The sequence below is a fragment of the Cavia porcellus genome, unplaced genomic scaffold (assembly GCF_034190915.1).
Source record: "Cavia porcellus strain 051 isolate PalLab524CR breed Dunkin Hartley unplaced genomic scaffold, mCavPor4.1 scaffold_32, whole genome shotgun sequence".
NCBI classification, from domain to species: domain Eukaryota; kingdom Metazoa; phylum Chordata; class Mammalia; order Rodentia; family Caviidae; genus Cavia; species Cavia porcellus.
The window spans coordinates 25639959-25664625 of NW_026947515.1; the positions used below are offsets into that span (position 1 = coordinate 25639959).

Genomic DNA, 24667 nt, shown 5'->3' on the forward strand with positions numbered 1-24667 from the left:
AGTGGGATTCATCATGACGCCCATTCTGGTTGGCTATTATCTACCTTTGAAGACCTGTAATGTTTCCAATGTTTCGGTTTTGTTGGTTTCGTTCTTTATTGTTTTGTTCAATTTTATTATAACTGATGATATAGGCAATTCTATTTGAGATAGCGGGAGGCATTATGGTAACCATTGTTGATCACCTTGTATTATGTTTTTACATTATCTATTATGTCCACCCTTTTGATTTGACTGACTCTGTTCTGTTATGTCACATTTGGTTTTACTCTCTTCAAAAAAAGTAATAAGAATTGTGGGAGTAATAAAACCCACAATGTGTAATAGTCATTGTACAAAAGAGAGGAAAAGAAAGTGCTCTAAATGATATAACTGCATGTATATTTAAGTGTATAGGATAGACAATGATATTACTGAGTTTTATTGGATTATTGAACAGAACTGGTTGCAGTCTCACTGTTTGAATGTCCACTTTATATGGTTTAATTTTGTAACTTGAACAAGTATTTCTAAGATGACAATATGTAATCCATTAACTAGTGATTTCCTGCTGTTTATTTTTTTTCTAAAATTCTGTATAACTTGTATCCTTTTTCTGCTTTTTTTTTCTCCTTAAATAAAAATTTTTTTAAAAAGTATGTATCACTATATTAGTACATCTATGTTTAAATTTTGAGGACTCTTCCTATAGATTTCCTTAGTAGCTTTATTAGTGTACATTCCCACAAATAACATACATCTTCTTTTTCTCTTGCAGCCTCTCCAATATTGTTATTATTTGGTTTCTTGGAATAAGATGAAAACTAGTGAATACCCTTGTCTTGTTCTTGATTTTAAAGGGAAAACTTTCATCCTGTCTGTGTTTGATACCGTATTGGCTGTTTGTTTGATATCGATGACTTTTATCAACTTGAGATCTTGAGATCTTCTATTCCTACTTTCCTCATATTTTTTATCATGAGTGCAAGTTGGATTTTGTCAAATGCCTTTTCTGCTTCTATTGAGATGATTATGTGATTTTTGTCCTTGCTTCTGTTTGTACTGTGTGTTACATTTATAGATTTGTGTATGTTGAGCCATCCCTACATGTCTGAAATGAAACCTACTTGGTCTTGATGTATGAATTTTTTGATGACTCGCTGCTTTCTGTTTGCCAGTATCTTATTGAGAGTTTTTACATCTATGTTCATTAAAGAGATTGGCCTGTAGTTCTCTTTTTTGGGTTGAGAATGAGTAATGCTCACTTTCAGGCATAGCTTTGGAAGTGCTTCTTCCCTTTAGATTTCTTTAAAGAGATGGAGCAATACTGGCATTGGACATTAGATCTTCCATAAAGTTCTTAAGAGCCAATCCCCTTCCCATAAACGCCTGGCTATCTGGAAATACAACTTAATGCTTGTAGTGTTTAGTTTTTCACCGACTTTGCAGGCCTGAAGCTGGTAGGCTAATCATCTATTAAGAGGATAACAATGTGAAGTGTAGCATAAATGGGGCATCTCCTTCTGAAGGTGGAAGCCATTGTTAATTCCCTAGTATCTTGCTTCAAAATCCTGTTATCAATCTCATTGTTTTGTTTGGTTGGGTTTTATTCCATTTTATCTTGTTTCATTTCATTATATCTGGTAGCAGATGCAGCATTTCAAAAAAAACAAGATCTATGATACCCATTTTGGATTTACTATTATTTTGCCTTGAAGTCTTCTATTGCATTCATTGTTTTGTTTCTGTTCGTTTTACTCTGTTCTGTTCTGTTTGTTTGGTAGTGGTGAATCTCTCAAGGTGCGCCTTGTCATTGAAATATCTCATTCTCCATCAATTTTGAAGGCAATTTTTGCAGGATACCTAAATTGGGTTTGGAAGATGTTATCTCTTTTCTCTTTCTTTCTTTGTTTCTTCCTTCCTTCCTTCCTTGTCTTTCTTATTTCATACTGGGTATCAAACTCATGACCTCACACTTGCCAGGAAGATGCAAGTGTGCATCCTTATGCCACTCAGCTAAATCCCTGGCCTGATGCTATCTTTTCACTCCAAGCCTCCTGACCTTCAAAGTATGTGCTGAGAGGATACAAATGAGTTTACCCTTATGTGGGTCTCATTCCCTTTCTTTAAAAGCTTTCAAGATTTTGTCCCTGTGATGAGTTTCTGGTACTTTGAGTGTAATGTGACCCAGAGAGGTTCTGTTTTGCTCATGGCTATTTGGGATTCACTATGCTTCACTTATCTATATGTTTATCTTTTCTTATATTTTGAAGGTTTTCTGCCACTATTTCTGTGAATAGCTTTCTAATATGTTCTCTTCTGAATTTTCACTTATCTTAATTACTCCTTCATTAGTGTTCTTTGGATTCTCTAGCAGCGGTTGGATCTATTTTTCATATTCTCTTGTTGCTTTGAAGACGTCTTTGAGTAACTGACCTTGGAAAATATTTTCTTACTTCGAAACTCTATCCTCAAATTGGTAACTTTTTCTGCCCACACTTGCAATGCAATATTTGATCACCTGAATTGCTGACTGAAACCTTTTCACAGACTCTAATCCTTTGCTAAATTGACCATTTATGAGTTGCACAATTTTGGTTAGTTCATCAAGATTTTTATTATTGTCTTCTGCATCACTTGGTTATTACTTTCCATTATTTTTCTAAGATGCCACTGAGTATCTCTCTGACACTAAGTTGCTAAAGTTCTAACATCACTTTCTAAGACATATACGTTGTGTTTTTAAACATTAACTGTTCAGAATGGAAGCGATTAACAAAATTGGCATTGATTTTTAGTTTTTTGTCTTAACTTATGACCAGAATCATCTTATCTGCTTTGAAGCACCATTTTTAGTAACATGGCCTGTGACTCTTCTATAGAGGCAGAGTAGTTCCTTTTTGGATTACTGGAAAGTATTGGAATGGGTAGAAAAAACAGAGTGATATGTAGAAGAATTAAGAGATAATTATTATTATTATTATTTTGTGGTACTGGAGTTTGAACCCAGAGTCTTCACACCTTCTTTCATTTTTCTGACAGGGACTAAGTTGCAAAGTTGTCCAGGCTGGCCTAAAACTTGTGATCCTGCCTCAGCCTCCTAGAGTACTAGGATTATAGACATATGTCAACGCGTCCCACTGAAATGTAGTTCAAAGAAGGTTTGGGTTTTTTTTGTTGGCTTATTTGTTTTAGTTACAAAAACAAAAAACTGGGGGGGGGGTACTTAGACTTCATTGGACAGTATGTACTATTGACAATTTTAAAATTCTACTGACGATGGAACTACAGCAGCAGCAAGACAATTCAATCAGGTTAAAAGGGTCCTTCAGAAAGATCTTCATACTAGACAGTGGAACGGACCAAGCTAAGAGCTAATTTGGGGTTCAGGGTATGGTTGTGGCTTTCCAGAGAATGCTGAATCGGCTATCTGGGTGCCACTGTATCATGGATCAGACCCAGAGAGGGAATTGATTCCATCTCGGCAATAAGTAGATCCTCAGTTCTGTGACAGTGATGCCTCAGAGGCTGCTCTACAACTGATAGACAAGTTAGGTAAAAGATTTTATGTATTAGGTAGGATGATTGACTAAAAGAGGTATTTTATGTCAAAAGGAAAATTCAAATATGTTACAAAGTGTCATGATTGTTAAACTGTAATGTCATGTATGGTTTTGATTTCTATTGTTTTTCTGTGTAAAATATGCAAGTGTTAACATTCCATTGGTATTCAAATGTTAAAACATCCTTGGTTGTTAAAAAATAATCATTCTATTTTATGTTCTGAGGTGCTTGCTATTTCCCTAAGATGATAATGTCAAGCTTACTGCCTCTATTACACAGTACTATTATCAATCTTTTTTTCTGGATGTTCCACAACTGAGGTTTAGAGACCAAAAATCAGAGAGATAGGGGGACTAAGAGGATAGTCACTATTGTGGCCCTAGCCTTCCAAGGTCAATGAGGACCCAAGACATAAGAAAGCCTATGCTGCATCAGTGTACACTCAGTGAGTCCCTGATCTTCTGACCAAGAAGATCAAGACCACGGAGGAAAGTGATCATTGGTGTAGAGTGTGCCTAAGGAGAGTCACCAGGAGGAAAGGCCTCCAGGCTTTCATAGAAAGCAACTTGGCCAAGCCATGGCTGTGACTCATCCAAACAGGTGACACTGACAAGGGGAGCTAAGAGGTGCTATACATTGTCCCAAGGCATTTCCTGAGAAAACTTAACTGACCTTGGTAGATAACGGAAACCGACTGTAATTAATGCAGGTCCCACCTTAACTTGATCTTTAACATTCTTCAGAAAAGTATAATTACTAGAGGTATATAAAACAATGTTATAGTAATATATTAGTCATAAAAGAAATTCAAATCCCTAATACCTTCTGACAACTGCACGCTACACTGTTACAGATTAATGGACTGTAATGGGTTAAATTACTGAATGCAGGAACTTAAAATCCTTGGACTGCACTTAAAACGAAAAGGGGTCAAGAATGAAAAGGCATTCTGCAGAGTTCCTCAAACATAGCTCCTCCAGCTTCAACTGATCACTCATCCTATGCTACCACAAAACAAAATAGAGGGGTAGGTAGGCAGTTTTGAAGATGGAGATTGATAACATGTGTGAGGATAATGCAAGGCCAGCTCTGAAAATACAGATACCCCCAAACAAGCCTCAAAAACAAGCTGTTTAACCTCCAAGAAGGCAAAGGGCCCAGGCAAGCCAGGCAAACAAAGTGCTAGGCAGCGAGGTTGAAACTGACATCCTTCTCTTGAGTATATAAATAAATGTGCTCCAGTGGTTGAGCAGTCCCTTCTCTCCCATCAGGACAGAGGGCTTCAGCTGATCTCAGCTTTCACCTCTGTTCTTTATTTTCTCATCCTCACATGGTCCTTCCCCCTGGAAACACCTAGAGCTGCAGCCAGTCACTACATTTTGGGTGTTGGGTATTTTGTTCCAACAATGAGAAAAGACAGAATTTAGTACCTGAATTGGAGTGGTACCTGACCTGACTACATGGTTCAGTAGCCTCTGCAACTGGCTTATGGCAAGAGTTTCAAAGGATTCAGAGATGCCAGTAGAAAGAGCAGTCTTGGAATGCCTTAAACTGTACACAATAGGAGACTCTAGTCAGAGGACAGAAGACCAGAATGCTGATAGAAAAGCTGCCATTAAAGAACAGGCCCAGGAGGCTTTTGCTAGGCAAGATGGCTTTAGCTGTTGGATTCCAGAACTGCTGTTCTACCATGGCAGAGAGTTTGTCTGCGTTTTGCTCTCATCCAGCAAATTGGCCTGTGACTGAGAGTAAAGGCAGCAGACTAATGAATTTAGCAAGAGAAATTCCAAAACAGCCTATGCTGAGGCATGGCATACCTACTACTGGGGGATATTAACTAGGTTTCTGTGCAGAATCAAGAGCAAAGAGCCTAACAGAATGATTTAAAATGTTTGGAGTTTGGCTGGAAAGGAACCTCCAGTAGATTTATAGCCTGCAAAGACTGAATAGGAAACACTGGTCCCTGAAAAGACTACCACGAAAAAGCCAAGTATATCAGAACAACAGAATAGACGGCTAGAGGACATCACAAGAAGTATTAGGATTGTACCTTTTACAGAGTCATAATTTCAAAAGTCAAAGACTTTGCTAGGAGAAGTGAGTTCCAAAGAACCAAGTTGCAGAATGGTGGCAGACTAAGGAAGTTGTTTGTTGGGATTTGACTCATAGGTGGTTATCTCTATAGCCAAGAGAAAAGGAAGCCTGAGGGGCTGGGGATTTAGCTCACTGGCATAAGCGTCTGCCTTGCAAGCAGGCAGTCATGAGTTCGATCCCTGGTACTGATAAAAAACGAAAAAGACAAAAAAACAAAAAAAAGAAAAGGAAGCCTGGCTAGTAGACAGCAGATCTTAGCAGCAACCATGTGGTACTGGCTTTAGGCGTGTGAAAAATATAATGTCTATGGGGCTCGGAAGGCTTCCCAGATTTTAGAAGGCCTGAGAAGTCAGGCTGTATGCCCCTGAGAGGGCATTTATGAAACTTTGAATGTGAAACCAAAGGTGAATTGGAGACTCTAGAAGTTTGTAAAAGCCAGGAATGTGGACCCATTAAGGAAAACTGCAAAGAAGGAGCACAGCCCACCCAAAGCTAATGCCATGGGAGCTACACCACCAACAGTACAGTAAGGGTGAATCACCAAAGCCCTTTGAAGTTCACATCTTGCCACAGATTGCCTTGCATGTTGGACATGAGCTACAGGAATCATATTTGCCATGCTGGAATTTGGATTTGCTTAGCTCTTGTTCCTTTCAATTCCCCTCTTTGTACCTTTTGGACTGGAAATTTGCTTGCTTTTATTCTCTTCTGCCTGCCACCCTGCCTTGGAGCCAGCTGATTATGAATGGAAACCTCTACAAAATGTGAGCTGAAATAAATCTTTCCTTCTTTAACTTTGAATGTTGGGTATTTTGTCTTAGCAACAAGAAAAGACACTAAGATATGTAATTTCAACAGTAAAGGCCTAAATCAATGTTGACAAAACACAAGCTACCTGAACTGATGTCCAAAGTGAAAAACAAAATGAGACTACTGGAGGAGGATTAGATTTGTTTAAAGTCAACTTTAACAGGACTAGGGAATGAGATGGCTTAGGAATAAATGAGGAGAGGCACCTTCCAGGGAAACAGTCTAGTAGTATTTATTTATTTAGAGAGATGGGCATGCTCCTGTGTTATTTTGTCATACTTGGGGGCCAGCTGAGTTTGAATGATGAAGGTGCAGATGTTTCATCCAGTAGTATTTATTTAGAGAGATGGGCATGCTCCTGTGTTATTTTGTCATACTTGAGAGCCAGCTGAGTTTGAATAAAGAAGGTGCAGATGTTTTGTCTTCCTCACTGGCGAGCTGTCTGGCATCAGTGAAGAGGGAGCCAGGTTGCGTGGGGTCACCTGCTCTGGAGAGTGCAAGGGGGCCAACCTGCCACAGGATGTAGAGGAAGTGCCTTAGAGTCCACCTGAAGCCTCTGCCTGTTCCCCTTCCGTTGCCCTGCACTGCAGTCCATGCCCCTCCAGTTGGAAGCCACACAGCACACACAGCAGGGCTGAGATAGCTGGATGGCTCTGCTAAGAGGACTTTGCTCTTTCAAGGTTGGAAAGGATGTGGGGGACAGCACGGGGTTTTAGTATCTGACAGAACTTGAATCTCAAGAAGGAAGAGAGTAACCCTATGTACCTGCTTTCCACAGTCTGTTCCTCTAATAGGGATAGAATTTAAAGGCCAGTAGCAGGATGTGGAAACCAGCGTTATGGGGAAAAAGTTACAACACAGGCCATGCTCAAGGAATGTGGATTTTTGGCAAAGTTCTTTTTATCTTTTTTTCTTAAACTGTCTCCCCAATTTAAAGCCAGATGTTTGAGAAGAATTTGTGACCTTAATACGTTTCATGACAGGCAATACAAAAGGACATGTCGCCAATATTTTGTACAACAAGAAAAGAAACAACAACTGAACCCACAAGACAAACTGAGCTCCCAAACACACATGTACACAGCAGAATTCAGAAATACCCAGGATGACTCTTCAGGCTTAATGGATGGCATCCTACTGAAACGAAATGTGTAGTAAGAGGAAAATGGAGATATGGAGAAAGCAAACTCATTTACTTGCCACCCAACTAAGAGCTATGGAAGATGAAGCCACCAGGACAAAAGGATTTTCTACAAATTACTATCATAAATATGTTGGGTGAGCAGTTACTCCTATTACTCCACTGAAGAAACCATCTTCATCTTGTTTGCACATTTTCTACAGCCTTGCACCTGGGATACGTTTCTATTATAAGTCCCTTTGGCAGTGGCAACAGGTATTTGTTAAATATTCTATTGGCTCAAACTAGTAAAACCTTGTATTTCTCTATTGCGCCACTATTAAGAGCAGCATCTGTGCATTCTGTCCCTCACTTCTTTCTCACAGTTATTTCACGGGGAATTGACCAGGTTGGGTGGAATGGGATCAGCAGGGAAGAACTTTCTGGGCACTAACCTGGGCTTTTGTTTCGATGCCTGTGGTGCTTGACTTAGCCTTTCGTGTGCTTGTCATGCTCAGTGGAAGCAGGCCAAACCTCCAAGAGGAGAGGAAGAATTTCAGGGGCAGGAAGGAGCAACCTTGGGGCCCAGTGAGAGTTCTCAGGCTCTGGCTCACCTGATCTGACTCGAGGCCAACGGCAGTATGTTGTGGGCTTCCTGGGAGTTCAGTGAACTGCTCTGAGGGGTGAGCTGGTTCTCTGTACCAGTAACCAATCCAAACAGGACCTGATGTACAAGAGTGAGCAGAGCATAATACAGGATTTTACTGTTCAGATCAGAGAATCATTTCTCCATTCGTAAGCACCACCAATTAATTTCTAACCGTCACTTTTGGAGCTGTTCTTTTGAGTGTGTGAATATTTCAGAATTACTTTCTTTCACGGAATCTCATGGCCATGTTGTTCTCATTCTGAGGTTTGTATCACGGTTTATTAATCCTTAACTATAACTTAAGAGGTTAGATCACTGCCACCCCAGTGCATGTGATTTTCTCTCATCCTCTTTCAGCCTTTGCATCTCTACTCAGCTGCCTGCGTATCACCCCCTGCCAACACTGCCTCCCTGAGTACTAACTGCTGAGCAGGTCTGTTGTGTAATGTGGGGCTGTGGCATCTGGTTCATGCTGAGGGTATTTTGAGGCTACTTACGGAAGTGCGCTGCACCAGGAGATGGAGGTTGCTGTTGAGGTACAGTGTGAACACATCCAGGTCAAAGGGGTCGATGAGAGCTTCCAAGTGCTCAGTCACTTTCTCAGTTCTTAGAAAAGTTGTACCATCGTTATTTTCCAGGGTTTTTAAGGATGAAAAAACAATTTTACAATATTTTCTATTTACAGAAGTTCTGAAGTACATTTGATATCTAAGTTAAAACCATTCTTTCGTGCTGTTTCTAGGGGAAGCACTAAGATCTCAAATTATACCCAGCGGTCACAAGCTGGACCTCCAGAGGAATGAAGTTCTGCCTACTTTGCTTGACATGAAATGCACCCAGCACTATACTTCTGAGGGGGTCAGGTCCCAGCAAACCACTGTAAATTGAAAGCACTGTAAACTAGAACTGATCACCACAGCCAAGCACCAGCACCTGCTCAGAGGGTACGTGGTTTCTGTTTGTGATTATAGGGCTGCCCTGGAGCCGCGGCCTCCGGAGGCTGACCACATTTTGAGAGAGGATCATAATGCATAGCGCGAGCCCAGGAAAAGCCCCAACTGCCAAATGTGAATGATAATTCTCCTGAATGCTTGCTGTTTTCCCTCCATTCTACTGTGAGAAAAAACCTGAGAACAGCCCCCATGAGCAGGGAGCATCTCCGTGCACTGGGAAGAGACCTTGGTGGACAGCCCAGCAGAGAGGCAGCACCTGCAGTCCAGCTTGCCGTGACCACTCTTCATCTCTTGCTTGCTACTGAGGACAATGCAGAGGTAGTGCAGGTCATAGAGGAGCTGCAGCGCCCAATTCTGGGTCAGTGGGAATGCGCCTTCCTTCTGCAAGTGAGTCCCCAGCCCAGGGACACATGGCTCATTACGTGGCACAGTGACTAACTGCGTGTTCTGACTGGGCTACACCTTGGTGTTTCCCAGGCAGGGTTAATCTCACAACCACAGTGTGCACTAGCAGCTGGGTCGGAAGGCTAAAAACCTAAGAGCAGAGCATTCAGGGAGCCCCGCCCTTAATCAAACAGGCCTCACGGCTGCTGTAGGTGTCATTTCTGCAAACCAGGGCTTTGTGCCTGACGGAGGCATATGGTGAGGAACCCTAGCAGAGCAGAACTCACTGACTTTGTTCCCCTGTCAGGACTGCTCCTGTCTTTCACATGTGTCTAATGCAGTGGGAAGCAGAGGCTGGGGGACACAGACTTCCCCCTACTCCTGCCTGTGCCACAGCTGTGCTGAGCAGCTGCCCTCCTAACGGGCACCCCTGCTGAGGATGAGTGCGGAGATCTCCATGTTAGCTGGGAGGAACCAGCTGAAGACTTCATCTACTGGGCACATAGAAGAAAATGCAAGGTTAATCATTTGCCCAAAGTCTGCAGTGAGCAGGTGGCAGCGCCAGGGCTGTGGGCCGGGCCTCCTTTCTCTGAAAGCCACCATCCGGCTCACTTGTCCTGAACCTCCTCCTTCAGGGAGACTAGTATGCCCCAAGAGAATGGGTGTGAGCCACAGAGCTGCAGGAGCCTTTACAGGACCGGATGCCTGGGCTGCGTGACACTTAACACTCCGGACCTTTGACATGAACTGCCAGCAGCACCCAAGAAAAACAGAAGCCTTTGTTTGTTATTGGGGGGGGGGTAATCAAACACCCACCTTCTGCTTTCCTTCTGAAAGTTTCTCATAGGCAGTGACTACTTGGACCATGCAGTTTTTCAGCATCTCCTGGAGTGTCCCTTTTGGCAGGGTGTGGCCTCCAACCCGATTCATTTCCTGGCATAAGCTAAACAGGAAGGACTGTACATACCAGGATGGCTACAAAAATAAAGGAATGTCATGTTGCCAACTTACACCCATTAAATGACACATAGCAAAAGTGGGCCCATTTATCCTTTCAAGGCACATATGCCAGGACCTTGAGCTCCCTGCTCAAGCATCTCCCAGATACAAAGTCTCTGTGAAGTCTTCACTTTTGTGGTCTGAGGTCCACTAGGCAGATGGCATTGTAATGCTGCTGTCTCACTTCAGGGTAAGTGGCTGTCTCAGCACAAGGCCCATGCTACCAAGGAAAGTATCATCAGTCCGCTTCTAAAGCGGCCTTTGATCTAGGTGTTCTCACATCTTCATGCCCCCACAGTCCTGTGGTACACCTCTTGGCAACTACTCCTCCGAAGCTGCATGTTGAATGACTCTCTGAGATTGTTTTGCTTCCCCAGTAGGAGGTCTTTCCCTTCTTCAGCTCAGGTCCCTGTGACGGCAGGATGCGCTCACCTGTGAAGGGAGTTGGATCTTGGATGTGATGCTGCTGCCAGACTCAGTCTCCTCCTGGATTTCCAGTTCCTCCCAGTTTGTGGCTGTGGCTAGGATGGAGCCAGCGTCATCTAAAAGTAATGACTGGGTAAACCTATGAACCAGAACCTGATGATCAAAGTAAAATATCCAAGTCCTACAGACTGTAGCGTTTGTTACCTGGAACAATCTTCAAGCCACATTAAGCTGCTGAGGGTGTAAGTGGGATGATGAGGGGTCACCACTACCCTCCTTTTGCTAATTACCACTAGCAATAAGGGGAATGCAGATGCTATGCACCTTACTCACATCAAACACTACCATACACTGTAACAGCTTACGTATCTTGTGAGGAGGCAGCTGGAACAGCCTAAGATAAAATCACGTAAAAATAAAAAATAACACACATCCATTTACAGCTAATTCAAGCAGCTAGATAAGCTTTAATATATTAAAGACAGAGAGACACAAGATTAAAATAAAATTACAGACAAGGACTTTTCCTCCCCACAAAAGCTCATACAGAGTATGCCAAGGTGACAGTTCCTCTGTTTCTCCAGTCTATACCTCAAAGACCCACTGCTTTAAACTCATTTTCTTTGAAAAAAGAAGCACATTCTGCTTATTCACGTAAAAACAGGACCAAAAAAAAAAAAAAGAAAGAAAAAGAAAAGAAACCTTAAGTGATTTGGATTTCCATTCAAAATCTCTTTCTGGGAACAGAAATATTTCTCTTATTTCCCATAAATTATTTCCTAATTCTTCCTTTTGTCTATGATTTCATTCTTTGAGTTCATGAGATTATGAGCTGTTTATATAAAATTAACTGTCTCAATATGTAAGCAGTGGACAGTGCAGGATTGAGATATTTACACTGAGGGCAAGACAGACGGACCGGGCTGGGGATTTAGCTCAGCAGCATAAGTGCCTTCCTTCCAAGTGTGCGGTCGTGAGTTCGATCCCTGGTACCAATAAAAACAAAAAAGACAAAAAAAAAAAAAAAAAAAAAAAGGCAGACAGACCTCTGCCCAGGCAAAAATGTTTCTTTAGTTCTTTTTCGTGTGTGTGTGCACATGTGTGTGATTGTTATGGTATTGGGGATTTAACCTCACACCTTTGCACTGAACTCTATCTCCCAATGATTTATTAATTATTATTTTGTTTACTTTGAGACAGTCTTAATATGGCATGAAGCTGCCCAGGCTGGGCTTAAAAATGTGATCCTTCTGCCTCAGCCTCTCAGATTACTAGGATCATAGGCGAGTGCCACATTTTACGGATCTTTCATTTCCCCTGATAGAAGGAAAAAAAGAAGGCTTTCTGTCCATAAAATCTAAGTTAAAAACAAGTAGCAAAGGTTTACACTGGAATCACCTTGGAGAGGCAAGCTGCACACAACTGTGAAATAAGCTGTTACTCTCTTACAACCTAAGGAACTAAGGTTAGCAAGACCTGAGCGAGACAAACGGAGGCAAACAAAAGGTCCTAAGAATCTCCTCTCATCACTGTCACAACTGCTGAGCTCCAGACCTGGTGGCCCGTCACACTGTGCTGGAGAAGTAATTCTTTCACCTCCTGCCACTGGGCCTGCCCGGGAGTGAGATCCTGAGCTTTCCCCTTTGCCTGCTTTTTCGGAGCCCTTGTCTCCCTTTCTGGTTTCTCAGCACTTCTAGACCTTCCCACAATGCACAGCTTCAGGTGGGGGCACAGTTCTCCCAGGGACTGGCAGAGTCGGCCATGACGAGGACCGTGCAGCTTGGTGCTGTGGAGGACATCCTCCTGGGCCTGTACAACAACTTCGATGCTCTGCAGCTCCGCCTGGATGCAACCCATGATGTATTTGACACACCCCACAGAGTGAGTCCGCAGCATGGCTTGCACAGTCCCAGCTCTGCGTATCGGTCAAAGGCAGAGTTCTTGGCCTGCAGCATGGGGGCAGTATTCTTGGGTAGGGCCGAGTCATCAGAGGGAAGGTAAGTCAGCAGGTCATCCAGTTTAACCTTTAGCTTGGAATCCAAGGCAGTACAGAAATTCTGGACACGAGGACTAATAGCCTGGGCTTTCATGGAGAGGCCACTACTGGCTAACTGGGGTCGGTTTGCCACACTGACCCACGCGGCATCAGAAGGCAGGTCAGTGGGACTCTCCTGCCAGAGGAAGAGAGACATGTTTTGCTCAAAGAGAATGTGCTTGTTTGGTGTAGAACTGCCGGTGCTGCTCTCAAGTTCCTGCAGAGCTGAGACCAGGAGCTCTTTGGAGCTACTGGAGATGGACTCAAAGCCTTCCTTTGTCAGAGTCTGAAAGAGAATGAGAGGACAGTTCTAACCCTTGTTCTTTAATGAAATTTCAAAACAACAGGAGCAAGTAGCAAGTGATCTTAGCATTCAGAATGTTCCCAGACATTCAGAAAATCTTTGTGGTGTGGCAGAGAATCAAAAGATACCACCCTGGTAGACACGGGCTTGTTCCAGGCCACCTAAGTGAGGTCTGGTATGCTGCTCAGGTCTAGTTTCTCCAAGTGGTAGTGAGTAGGGACAGAATAGACCCAGGAAGTGACAGGAGGCTCTCAGGATAGACACAAGTTCACACTGGGCCGGCTGTGAAACAGGGGGCCCAGGGGGTTTCCCGCCTCACCTGTAGGCGGTCCAGGAACAGCTGCTGCATCACGTCCTCCCAGAACAGGAGTGGCTTCTCCAGAAGCCACCAGCACACCACCTCCCAGCTGTGTCTGGCGGGCTCACTTGTAAGTAACTGCCACATGGCATCCCGGATCCCAGCGAGACCTTTCATGCTCTTCACATACAGAAGCAGGTTAGTGATCCCGTTCTTAATATCTTCAGTACACCTGAACATTTCCCATGAGCTTCATTATGCTTGTGGTTTCCATACCATTATTAAGAAAAATGACAATAACTTGTTTCCAAACCTTTTGATTTTTGAGGCAGTGAAGGGTCTGGGAATCGAACCCAGGACCTCTGCAGTCAGATAGATACCGAGCCTCTTTTAAAATTTTACTTACTGGGAATAAGGTCTAGCTATATCATCAAGTTACTCAGGCTGGGGTCAAAGTTGAATCCACCAGCCTCAGCCTTCCAGCAACCATTCCCCCCTACTTGAAAATCTCTTACCTAGAGACAGAGACACAGACACATATAAATTCAGAGCACTTAGGTGCCAATGTTTCTGAATGGTACAGAGTCCTTAGCCCTCTTCATTCTTACTTTCTTGAAGACATGAGAGACTCTCAAGATCCATGGAATTGTTTCAAATACAAAAGCATTAAATAAAATTTTAGGAATTGGAAAACTCTTACTTAAAGAGAATTTAAGGGCCCCTACATAATACTGTCAAAGACAGTTTTCTTCCTTGGTTCTCCCCCAGGGGAACGCAGGGGCACTTCAGCCAAGTGGCCTGGATTCTCTGCACAGACCTCACTGATCCGTGTATGGCCACATCGCAGGCTGCACGGGGGCCAGGCCCGCCTCAGAGGTATGTGCTACTCACATGGTGATGCACTTCTGCAGCGTGTCTCCCCGGTATTCCTGGCTGATGGGATGTGCCAGGGTTCGGAGCACTGGCTGGAACTCGACGACAGATGACGGCAGGTGTCTGAGCCAGCTGCCCAGCTTCATCTCCCCTTGCAGGACACTAATGCACTTCCCTAGAGAAAAATCTCAGTGAGAGGCAGCCCAGGCCATACCTGGAAATACATTATTAAAAATGGACCTCAGAGGAATTTCCAAAAATCCAGTTTTCACTGCAGAGTCAAAATAGAACCCTGCAACAGAGGGAAAAATAAAGTACAGCATATGTCGAGTCCCTCCTCAACAGGGATCAGAATTCCTGTAAGTGTGGTCATCTCTGGGATGAAGACGTACAGGTAAAAGAGCAGAAGGAAGACATAGTGCTGTGCACACCCTAACATTGTTTTTCTTTCCTTAAGGTAGGATCTCGCTGTGTTGGCCAATGTGTCCTCTAACCCTGGGCATCAGTGATCCTCTGGCTTCAGCCTCTTGCAGACCTGGGATTACAGTAACACATCACCTGGCAATCTCTGACATTTTAACACCATATTCCTGTCACCCTTGAGGAACTATACGGTGCAGCTTAGAGGTGATGCACGCTGTACCCTATGTGCAAAGTCCTGTGAGTTTGAAACCCCGGGCCCTTCTCAAGTGACTCATAACTCTGTTTGCCAGTGCACTAGAGATTAGCTATCCTCATCCTCTGTGAAAGGCGGAAAGTAGCAAATGTAAGCACTGGGAGAGAAACCCAAATACAAGGGAACAGTGTCTGAGCAGAAAGGTCAAGTCACTCAAAGATGAGGTTGTATGATATTGTATCTCTTTTTGGAAATGGCCACTTGGTCATAGCCACACTCACTTGTTGGTTTTTGGTCTTTGTATGTATTTCTGCTGTTTTGGAGACACTCCCACGAGCCTTTGTACTCCTGGAGTTCTAAGGCACTGCTTGCTCTCTCAACATTTTTTTCTTAAATAACTTCCATATGTATCAAATAACTCCCATATGCAGATGCACTGCAGGTGTGTCTCTGAGAGTCATTTGCTCAACCCCAGTACCATTCCAACGTATCAATCCTCTCTAGTGTGTGAACTTACCACCAGACTCTTCAAATCAGCTCCTTTTCTAGTTAACTTGGACACTTCCCTTTCCAAAACAATCCATCATCAAATCCTTTCCTCGAGATGCCAGGTAAGGCGGCACAGGCCTGTAATCCCAGCACCGAGTAGGATAAGGCAGGGGGGTCACTATGAGTTTGAAGCCAGCCTGGGCCACATAGTGAGTTCAAGGCCAGTGTGAACTACATAGTGAGACCCTGTCTCAAAAAAAATCCTTTCTTCAACAGACATGAAGATTGTCCAGTGAGCTCCATTTCTACAGCTCCCTTGTAACTTACAATCTGTCCCCATGATCACAATGACAGCCTCCTAAGGGAGCCCTCAGCATCCCTCTACCCTGTGGGATCCCACTAACACTTAAGAGCCAGTTGTAGTTATTTAATTACAGTTGAAATACAGGCTACCCAACTTAAGGGAACACATGAGAACACAAGGAGCTACACAATCTAGGAAGGTCCCAGAAGGTATCCATTGTTCCTTGGATAAAGTCCACACTCCCAAGCCTTGCCCACAAGACCTGCCCTTAATTGGCTCTTGGCAACATCTTATCTCCTCTCTTGCTCTTTTAAATCTCACTCAGGAAACCTCACCCTCACTGGCCTTCTTCACTTCCTCCATGACACTACCATCTTCCTTGCCTTACAGTTCTATATACTCTCTCCCTTTGCTTGGAATGCTCTTCCTTGATAAATTATACTCTACCTTTAGCCTTCAGTTTAACGATCACTTCGTCATGTAGTCCTCTCTGGCCCTAGCCAGTTCCAGTCAGAGTTCCCAAGGCAACTTGTATTCTGCATTTATAGCAATGACTAATAGTGACATTAAACAGTTGTTTGCATATTAATGAGCTTAATATCTGCCTCTAGCACTAGACCATGACCTCCATGTTTCTCTAGTTTCCTGGCCCAGTGGCTGGAACAAGTTAGACTCTGGGTAAGGATCTATTGGATGAGCCAGAAAACTGTTGGTTAAGAGCTCACCGGTGGGATGCTGGCTTGTGATAGTCTCCAGAGTAGAGAAGAGCAGCCCACATGGCAGGCATGGATCTGGCAGCAGCCCTTCTGGTAAAGTGTAGAAAAGGGCATGTGCTTGGTTTAACGTGGTGGCCAGCAATTCCACTAATGAGCAAAACTGGGCCTTGATGCCAGAACCTGTGAGAAGAAATCACTCTCTTTAAACAATTTCTATTAGAAAAGTTAAAGACATAGCCCTTTGGATGCTCCAGTCTCTCTCTGCTCACCCTGTTCAATTCTATACTTAAGGACCAAAATTTTGGAAAGAAGTCACACCCACCGTGGTTCGGCTGGTTGAGAAGTGTCTGAATAACTGCTTTTCTGGCCATCAAGAAATCTGTGAGGGCTTGGCGAGGGGAACTCTCTTCTAGGAGCATTATAGAGCAGAGGGCCCCTGCCACAGCTTGGTCAGACACAGCTTGGCATTTGAGCAGCATCTTGCTTTCACGCAGAATTATTGACCTTGAAACAAGATGACAAACGTCAGCAGGAAATTTTTAACATCTTGGGTGAAGAGCCCTGGTATACTGGGAAAGAAGACAGATTCCATAAAACTGCAGTGATGAAGGCCTGGCAATCACTGGAGATCTTCCTGTAGCATCTACTCACCGGAAGTGGCTGGCTGCTGCCACCTGCCGGATGAGTATAGGAAATCGGGAGAGGATTGGACTGTACTGTGAACTGGATGCATCCAGCTGGAGTAGGCTGTGGAGGTGGCAGCAGAGCAGGTAGAGCTGTGTGGCCTGGAGACACTGAGAGACTTCCATGGAGCTCCAGATCTTCTCAGGAATTTCCAATAGCAGCTTGATCTGGGCAGCCATGCTGTAAAACTTCTCCTGGGACGCTGGCGGTTGCTGTTGGGAAGGGCATAACAAAGTCAGAAAAATAAAAGCCAGATCAGTGTTCTGCAGGCTAAATGACAAGTCAGAGGTATTTCAGTATTTTAAGGTTTCACTATTCTGGACTCAGTGCCACTTGGCTGGGTGTCAAGGTCTAATGTAAAGTAAACACCTTCATCATCTCACCCTCTGGTTACCAGTGATGCTCTTTTAGTGCTATTTGTTTTGTTTTTTCTTGGTATTACTGAATTGACCCCAGTTGACTCAGCTACATCTCCAACTCCTTTTTTATTTTGAGTGTCTTGTCACTCTAATTATGCTTGATCTTGCTATCTTCCTACTTCAGTTTCCCAGAAGGATATTAGAGATGTGCACACCATGCCTGTCTATCCTCCTTAACCTGTGATCCTCTTGGATGTCTTGATTGATAGCAGCAACCCCTGCAGGCTACTCCTCCTGCAAGAACTGTCTATTTTCCTCATGTTCAGCCTTACTATTTTTGCCCTGTTGTTCAAAGGGCACCAAGGGCTTCCTTGTTAACTGCTCTTCACCATCTATGCAAATCTTTTATCTCGAGGATTGTGGCTTTTCCCCATCTTAATCTACCCTTTCAAGCATCCCTTCTCACAGGAGTACTGCCTTATAAAAGAGCTGGAGGGAACTAGCTTAGGGCCTTTAATGGTCTGCCTTTCCACCATTCTTAGTGCAGTAGGAAGGCCCTTATCACATAACAAATGCCACTGCCTTTATCCGGACATCTAAAATGCCGACTATGACAAAATGAATTTTCCAATCTGACATATTTTGTTATAGCAACATAAATCAACTAAGAGCTACATTCCAAATCTCATGTTTTTAAGGCCCTTCCTTCTTGAGGACCCAATCTGAAAGTGATTTCCTTTACCACTCTATGGCAAATTATTTTGGGAATTCATCTGTTATGCTAAAATATTCACTACTGCTATTCTAAACCGCTTCTATTTCTTATGAACTTGTCTTGAATTTATAACCTAGAATATCTCAGTAGGATGGATCAGAGCAGGAATTAGGAGACTGCTGCTTATTTGTGAACTGAACAGAGAAGACACTCAAATTTGGAGCGAGGGAGGGGACAGAAAAGCAATATAGGAACTATGAAAACGAATACACTTCTAAAGTCAGGTCTTTTAAGTCTGAAAATATGGTTCAGTCACAGCGAATTTTGGCCACCTGCAGAACAAGTACTTCACACACAGTTCATGGAAGGTTGAGGTCATTCATTTCAAAAACTTCCAAAGAATTTCCAACCTTCTTCATATATAGTTCTTATGCATTACCCCATTGCCTAGCCTCGTCTTCTGTAACCCGGGTAGCATGAGAAGGTCCCGCAAGCGATCTAAATGTACTTTTGCAACTTACTCTTCCCTATCACACTAAGTTGTCACCGGTTACGCTCAAATGCCTCGTACACCTGCTTCATCTCCATGCCCCTCACTCTGCTCATCCCTAGGTCAATTTTCTCCAGGGAGGCCAGAGGCTGCTCCTCATTTACTGCCCCCTTCCTTCTCCTTACCATTGGTGTTTGGGAGAAGAAGAAAAAAAAAAAAAAGGCAGGGAAACCTAAATTTGAAGAGCCCTAGTTCCCTATGATGAACATGTTCGGGTGCTCAAATGTCAGGACTTGCCACCTCCGATCCCCTCCAACTCCAAAGGTGGGGATGCCACCTGGCTGGGTGAATTTATTCCGGGGGGGGGGGAGGGGGGCAGGGAAAGACTGCTGGGCGGAAGAATGAATGACTGGAGCGGAAGGTGTGACCCTAAGGGAGAAATCTGGTCCCTGGAAAGAACGTCAGGAGGTGGTAAATTCGGTAAAAGGGTAAACTCGAGCCCTGACAGGGAGTCCGGCCGCGGTGAGCGGTTCGGGGAGGAAGTGCGGCCGCTCCAGCAGACACCGTCGACGACGGGTGGCGAAAGGACCTGCAGCCTCCAGGGCCGGCCGGTGCCGCTCACTCCCGGAGATGAGGTCGGCGGGCCGGGGCGGCTGCGGCACTGACCTGCGGGGCGGCGGGGGCCGGAGGCGGCCGAGCCGGCCTGGCGGAGGCGGCCGCAGTACTGGTCGGTGGCTTTCACCGCGTCCACCAGCCCCTCGCACAGCGGCGCATCTGGCCGATGGTGTCGGCCGCCTCCATCAGGTCGCGGTACCGCTCGCCCACCATCTGCCGCAGCTCCTCCTTCTTGTGCTCGATCTCGGCCCGAACCTGGCGCTCTAGCCTGCGGATTTCCTCAGCCCCATGAGTCTCGAAAAGCGCTGCAAAGTCGCGCAGATCCAGCCGCTTCAGGGCCGCAGAGACAGCCATGGCCGCCACTTCCGCCCACCAGCCCCGCCCCCGCCCCGCCATTTTAGATGAGGGCAGAAGTGCTTCCGCTCCCTCGGAGCCGCCATGTTTGTTCTGGGCTTCTTGGGTGTGACAGATGGGCGGTGTTGTTTGGAAGGCAGGTGCCTACTTAGAATTTAGCTAGGGACCCGAGTTACCTAAAAAACTAGGTAGTAATGTTGATTGTTCGCTTGCCAGCCGACACCTGAAACACGTTTAGGTGCACCTGGACCCTTTCCTTGATAGAAAAAAAGCCTTAAGATAGAGTTATTGCAATTAGGCATGTGTCATCTGACTGTCATTTCTCCCCTAGACGCTTATGTCCCCTTCTAGGACATGGTAATGCCCCCAGGGACCATGTTATTTCGCTGTCAGTCGGTCCCATTTCTGTCGAATCTCCTATTAAAACCTGGCTACCCAGATATCTGGGAGCTTGAGGACTGGAGGCCAAGGGTGGACCACAATGTTTGCCCCTGCTACTGCTACCTGCTGGTGCCTTCCGACGCACCATGCCCCATGTCCTCCGTGACACGTAGATACAATGTAAGGAGGCAGATTCACATCCTGTTATTTGCTAGCGTCGTTAGCTGAATGTCATTTGAGAAAAAAAGTTTGAGGCCATTTCTGTACGTTGGAAAAAGTTAAATTGCAAAGACTGCCTCAGGGACTCCCGAACACTTATTTTGCTTGTTTCTTTTTCTGATTAGTTCTTTGAGGTTTTCCGTTTTGCTTCAGACCTTCATTTCGTCAGGACAAAAGATGTTTCTCCAGCTACATGTGGCTGAGCAGAAAGTGTTGGACAGAAAAAGTGTAAGGAGGCAGCTGGCATGCGGTAGGTGTTAACCCAATGAGTAATAAAACCTGTATCTCCTAGTTCAGAACCCTCATGTTGAGAGTTTATAACAGACAATTTCACTCCCCAAATGGTACATTGTGTCATCAGCCATTTTCCACACTGACCCTCTTTGCCGTCTACGTCAGTCTGATATTCAGCCCTCCTGGTGCCCTCTCCCACCCACCAGCTCCATTATTTCCAGGCAATTCCCAGACAGCCACAAATTTCCCTCTGTACATAAATTATTAACTTTTGTTATTCTACTTTACCTCACAGTAGTCCTACAGTACAGGGAATATCATTCTTGCTTCACAGATGGCTCACTTGAGACCCTAGGAGGAAAATAGATGTACTCAGTACCATTTGCAAAGTCTGTTATACCCATCAGCTCTGTAAGTATTCTATAAGTAGCAAAAACCTAAGGAAGGCTATTTATTTACCTGCCAATGTCACACAGCTTGTAAGTTACAGTGAGCACTTGCACCTAGATTTTTAAATTCTTAGCTACTGGCTCTTTTTACTTTTTAAGTTTTCTCTAAATTCCGAATGCCCCTTGGTGGTAGGGCTGCATTTCTGGCTGTGCAATCTCGTTCTACGGGGACAATTTATGTTTCCTGCACAGCATCTGTAAAATCTGTTCTATATCTTGGGAATTCCTTTCTGTGTGGAAGGATCTTTCACTAGGATTCCTTACAGTTACAGGGCAAGCCAGTGGCCTGGGACGGATGAACTAGATATAACCATCTGGCCTCTGAATGGACAGAATGCTGGTGAAGTCAGGAAGCAGGGAAGGGACGAGTCGTTCTGCTAGCAGCCCAGGGGTTACCTGCAGCTTGCATTCCCCAGGGACAGCAGGGGCAGTGAATCCAGCAGCAGCTCATAAGTGCCAGTGCTAGAAACAGAGCTGTTGGTACCTGCAGGTATCCACAGGGTGACCTCTCCAGAATCATCCAGTGGCGTGCTTTGATTGGATTTGGATATGTACCTTCCCTTTGTCCATTTTCACTGTTTCTCAAGCGTTGTTAGAGATGTTCACTCTATCTAATGTTTTGTTGATAAGTTCCATTGCTTTATTTTTAATGTTTTTGTGGTATTGGGGATTGAATCCGGGACCTCACAGTGGCCTACATCCCCAGCTTCTATTTTTTTGTATTTTTGGTTTTTAGACAGGGTCTTGGTAAATCACTAAGTTTCCCTGGCTGGGCTCAAAGGAGTGATCTTCTTGCCTCATATCCCCAGGCTGGTAGGATTATTGGCCTGTGTCACCAGGCTTGACTGATAAATTTCCTTTCTTTGAAGCTTAAAACCAAGGACTATGGCTTGTCCTAAAGACTCTAACTGAGAGTCTGTACTTGAGTTCCATCTCTATGAAAGTTGGCTGAAGCTTTTCCAATGGTATTGGCTGTGTGTGTCAATGTATAAATGAGGGCAGGAGGCCTGAAGTTTTACATAAGAGAGGCGCCTTGTACTTTTACATAATACCTGCAATTTCAGATTGAGAAAAGGTCAGCTGCCAACCAAGCGGCTGAGTGTTTTCAGAGACCAGTGTGCTCCGTGATCAGGGCTTGCTCTCGATGTCTTTCCACTGTGTTTTTCCTGCCAAGTTTATTTGACTGTCCTGAGGATGCCACTGTTGTTCCTCTTCTTGCAGAACTCGGTGCTGATGGAGGCCGTCTGCAACCTTTCTTCTGAGCCCGAACACTGGAAACACTCCTGAGGCCTGGAGGAAATGGATCATTGCCTCTGCTTTGGAAGCCTCTCTTCCTTTCATCTGCTTCCAGGGAGCAACCCCACATCTCCTGCTGCCTTCTGTATATCAGCTGGAATTATGAAAACTAGGAATTAGGCAAAGTACTCAGCTTCGGCAGTTGGATCAGAAGCTGCGTTGCAGACAGGCAAGAGAGGTGAGAAACTAAGTTCTTTTTACATGAGATACATGAATATTGCCATAGTTCCGTTTATTGTAGGCATAAGTACAGATATGACTCCTAGTGCTGCATCAAGCTTCCTTCCTTTTACATTAACACATTCCTGCCTTCTCAAATCACCGGTACTGTCCCATCGAGCGACTCAGGACACTTGATGGGATTGTTCCATGCGACCCAGTAGGACAGTCGTGCATGTACCACTAGTGGTTAAAGCCTACAGGAATGTAACACATTCAAATCAGAGCTTCCCAACAGTGAGACATATGAATTATGGTCCCATTATGACTTTCAGCTATAGAATTTTAAGCCTGTTATGGTATATTTAGATCATCCTGGGCCCCTGCATTCTTCTGATAATAGTAGCTCTACTTTTGGGCACCATCTAGGTGTTCTGCATATATTATTTCTAATTCTCACACTAATCCTTTGCATAAGCAGTTTGGCACTCATTTTACTGACAAAGGCCAAGGTCCATCCAGATCACATAACCTGACTGAAGTCCAGAGCCAAGCCTGTTTTCAGATCCTGGTCAGTCTGACTTTAGAAGTCCTTGATCTTTTTGCTTTGTTGCATGATTAGTTTCAAAGAAAATTTCGAATAACAAGAGACGGATGGTCTCTTGCATGGTCTCCAGCAATTCTGAGCACCATTCAGATGGTCCCCATACACTCCCTACCCTCTCCTTAAGAGTGGGTTCCATAGTAATTCAGGCAGTTTGGGGCCCCCACATGAAGTAGATCTCCAGTGATTGAGAGCTAATGTCGCATGGAGTGGCCATGCTTGGTAACCAAATGTCAACCGTGCTACGGTGCTATCTTCACCGCCAGAAACATATTCTCACATTCAGTCTCTTCGAGGCCCCCCAGTATGTACTCCTATCTCATTCAGAACATTTAGGACCCAAATTTCTTCTTTTTTTCTTCCTTATCTCTTATTTTGTAGTAGATATTTAGAAATGAAGCCAGACTCAAATATTTCAAGGAAAGAGACACTATGGTAACTACTATTAAGTCGGGTTATCCTGTGGTGAAGCACTAGGTTGCTGAAATTGTTACGCTTTGACCTGTATTGTTATGCTGTTATATCCTCTTTTATCTCAATCTCCCCCTTTTTGTAAAAAAATTATTGATTTATTTTATTATTATTATTTTTTTAATTAAGGGAAAAAAAAACTCAGCAGGATATATTATAGTAACTTTTTTGATTTCCTTTTAACTTGATTTGAAGCCCTGTATTGCTCCCACCATCTTGTTTTGACTGATTTCACTCTGTTTTGTTCTGTTTGATCAAGTTTGGGGGTATAGGCAACTACTTTGAAGGCAGTAAGATTTACTATGACGCCCATTCTGATTTGACTATTATCTTCTTTTGAAGTCCTGTAATGTCTCCAATGTTTAGGTTTTATTAGTGTTGTTCTGTACTGTTTTGTTCAATTTCATTATACCTAATGATATAGGCAATTCTTTTTAAGGTAGCAAGAGGCATTATGGTAACCATTGTTGATTACCTTGTATTCTATTTTTACATTATGTACTATGTCCATCCTTTGTTTTGACTGACTGCTTTGTTTTGTCATATTTGGTTTTATTCTCTTCCAAAAAAAGTAATAAGAACTATGGGAGTAATAAAACCCAAAATGTGTAAATGTTGTTGTAAAAAGAGAGGATAAAAAAGTGCTCTAAAGGATACAACTGCAAGTGTGTTTAGGTGTGGTAAGATAGATGACCATATTACTAAGTTTTTGTTGGATCATTGAACACAACTGTTTGCAGTTTCACTGTTTGAATGTCCACTTTGTATGTTTTAATCCTGTAACTTGAACAACTATTTCTAAGATGACAATATGTAATCTATTAACTAGTGATACCTTACTTTTTTTTATGAAATTCTGTATTACTTGTACCTTTATACTGTTTTGTTTTGTTTTGTGCTCCTTTAAATAAAATTTAAAAAAATAAATGAAGCCAGAATAAGGCTGAAAATAGATGGGCTTTCAATAGTTTGGCTATTGAATGTCTCCTCCAAAGCCCATATGTTAAAGGGATTGTCCCCAGGG

At 43.8% G+C, this 24667-nt stretch overlaps 1 protein-coding gene and 1 long non-coding RNA gene across 2 annotated transcripts; one reads left to right on the forward strand and one right to left on the reverse strand.

Moving 5' to 3' along the window:
* Window positions 1-553: 553 nt before the first annotated feature.
* LOC100727474 (conserved oligomeric Golgi complex subunit 1-like) lies at window positions 554-19886 on the reverse strand. Its single transcript, XM_023562937.2, is given in 16 exon segments — window positions 554-6957; window positions 8023-8101; window positions 8182-8291; window positions 8714-8822; window positions 9426-9550; window positions 10370-10528; window positions 10985-11131; window positions 12509-12894; window positions 12897-13299; window positions 13637-13847; window positions 14507-14663; window positions 16623-16793; window positions 16936-17117; window positions 17265-17499; window positions 19513-19620; window positions 19623-19886. Coding segments are annotated over 16 exon segments (2979 nt in total). The 5' UTR covers window positions 19873-19886; the 3' UTR covers window positions 554-6810.
* On the forward strand, window positions 19246-23516 carry LOC134474428 (uncharacterized). Its single transcript, XR_010045302.1, has 3 exons — window positions 19246-19496; window positions 20556-20680; window positions 22335-23516. It is a non-coding gene; the product is annotated as an uncharacterized LOC134474428 (long non-coding RNA).
* The last annotated feature ends 1151 nt before the right edge of the window (window positions 23517-24667 follow it).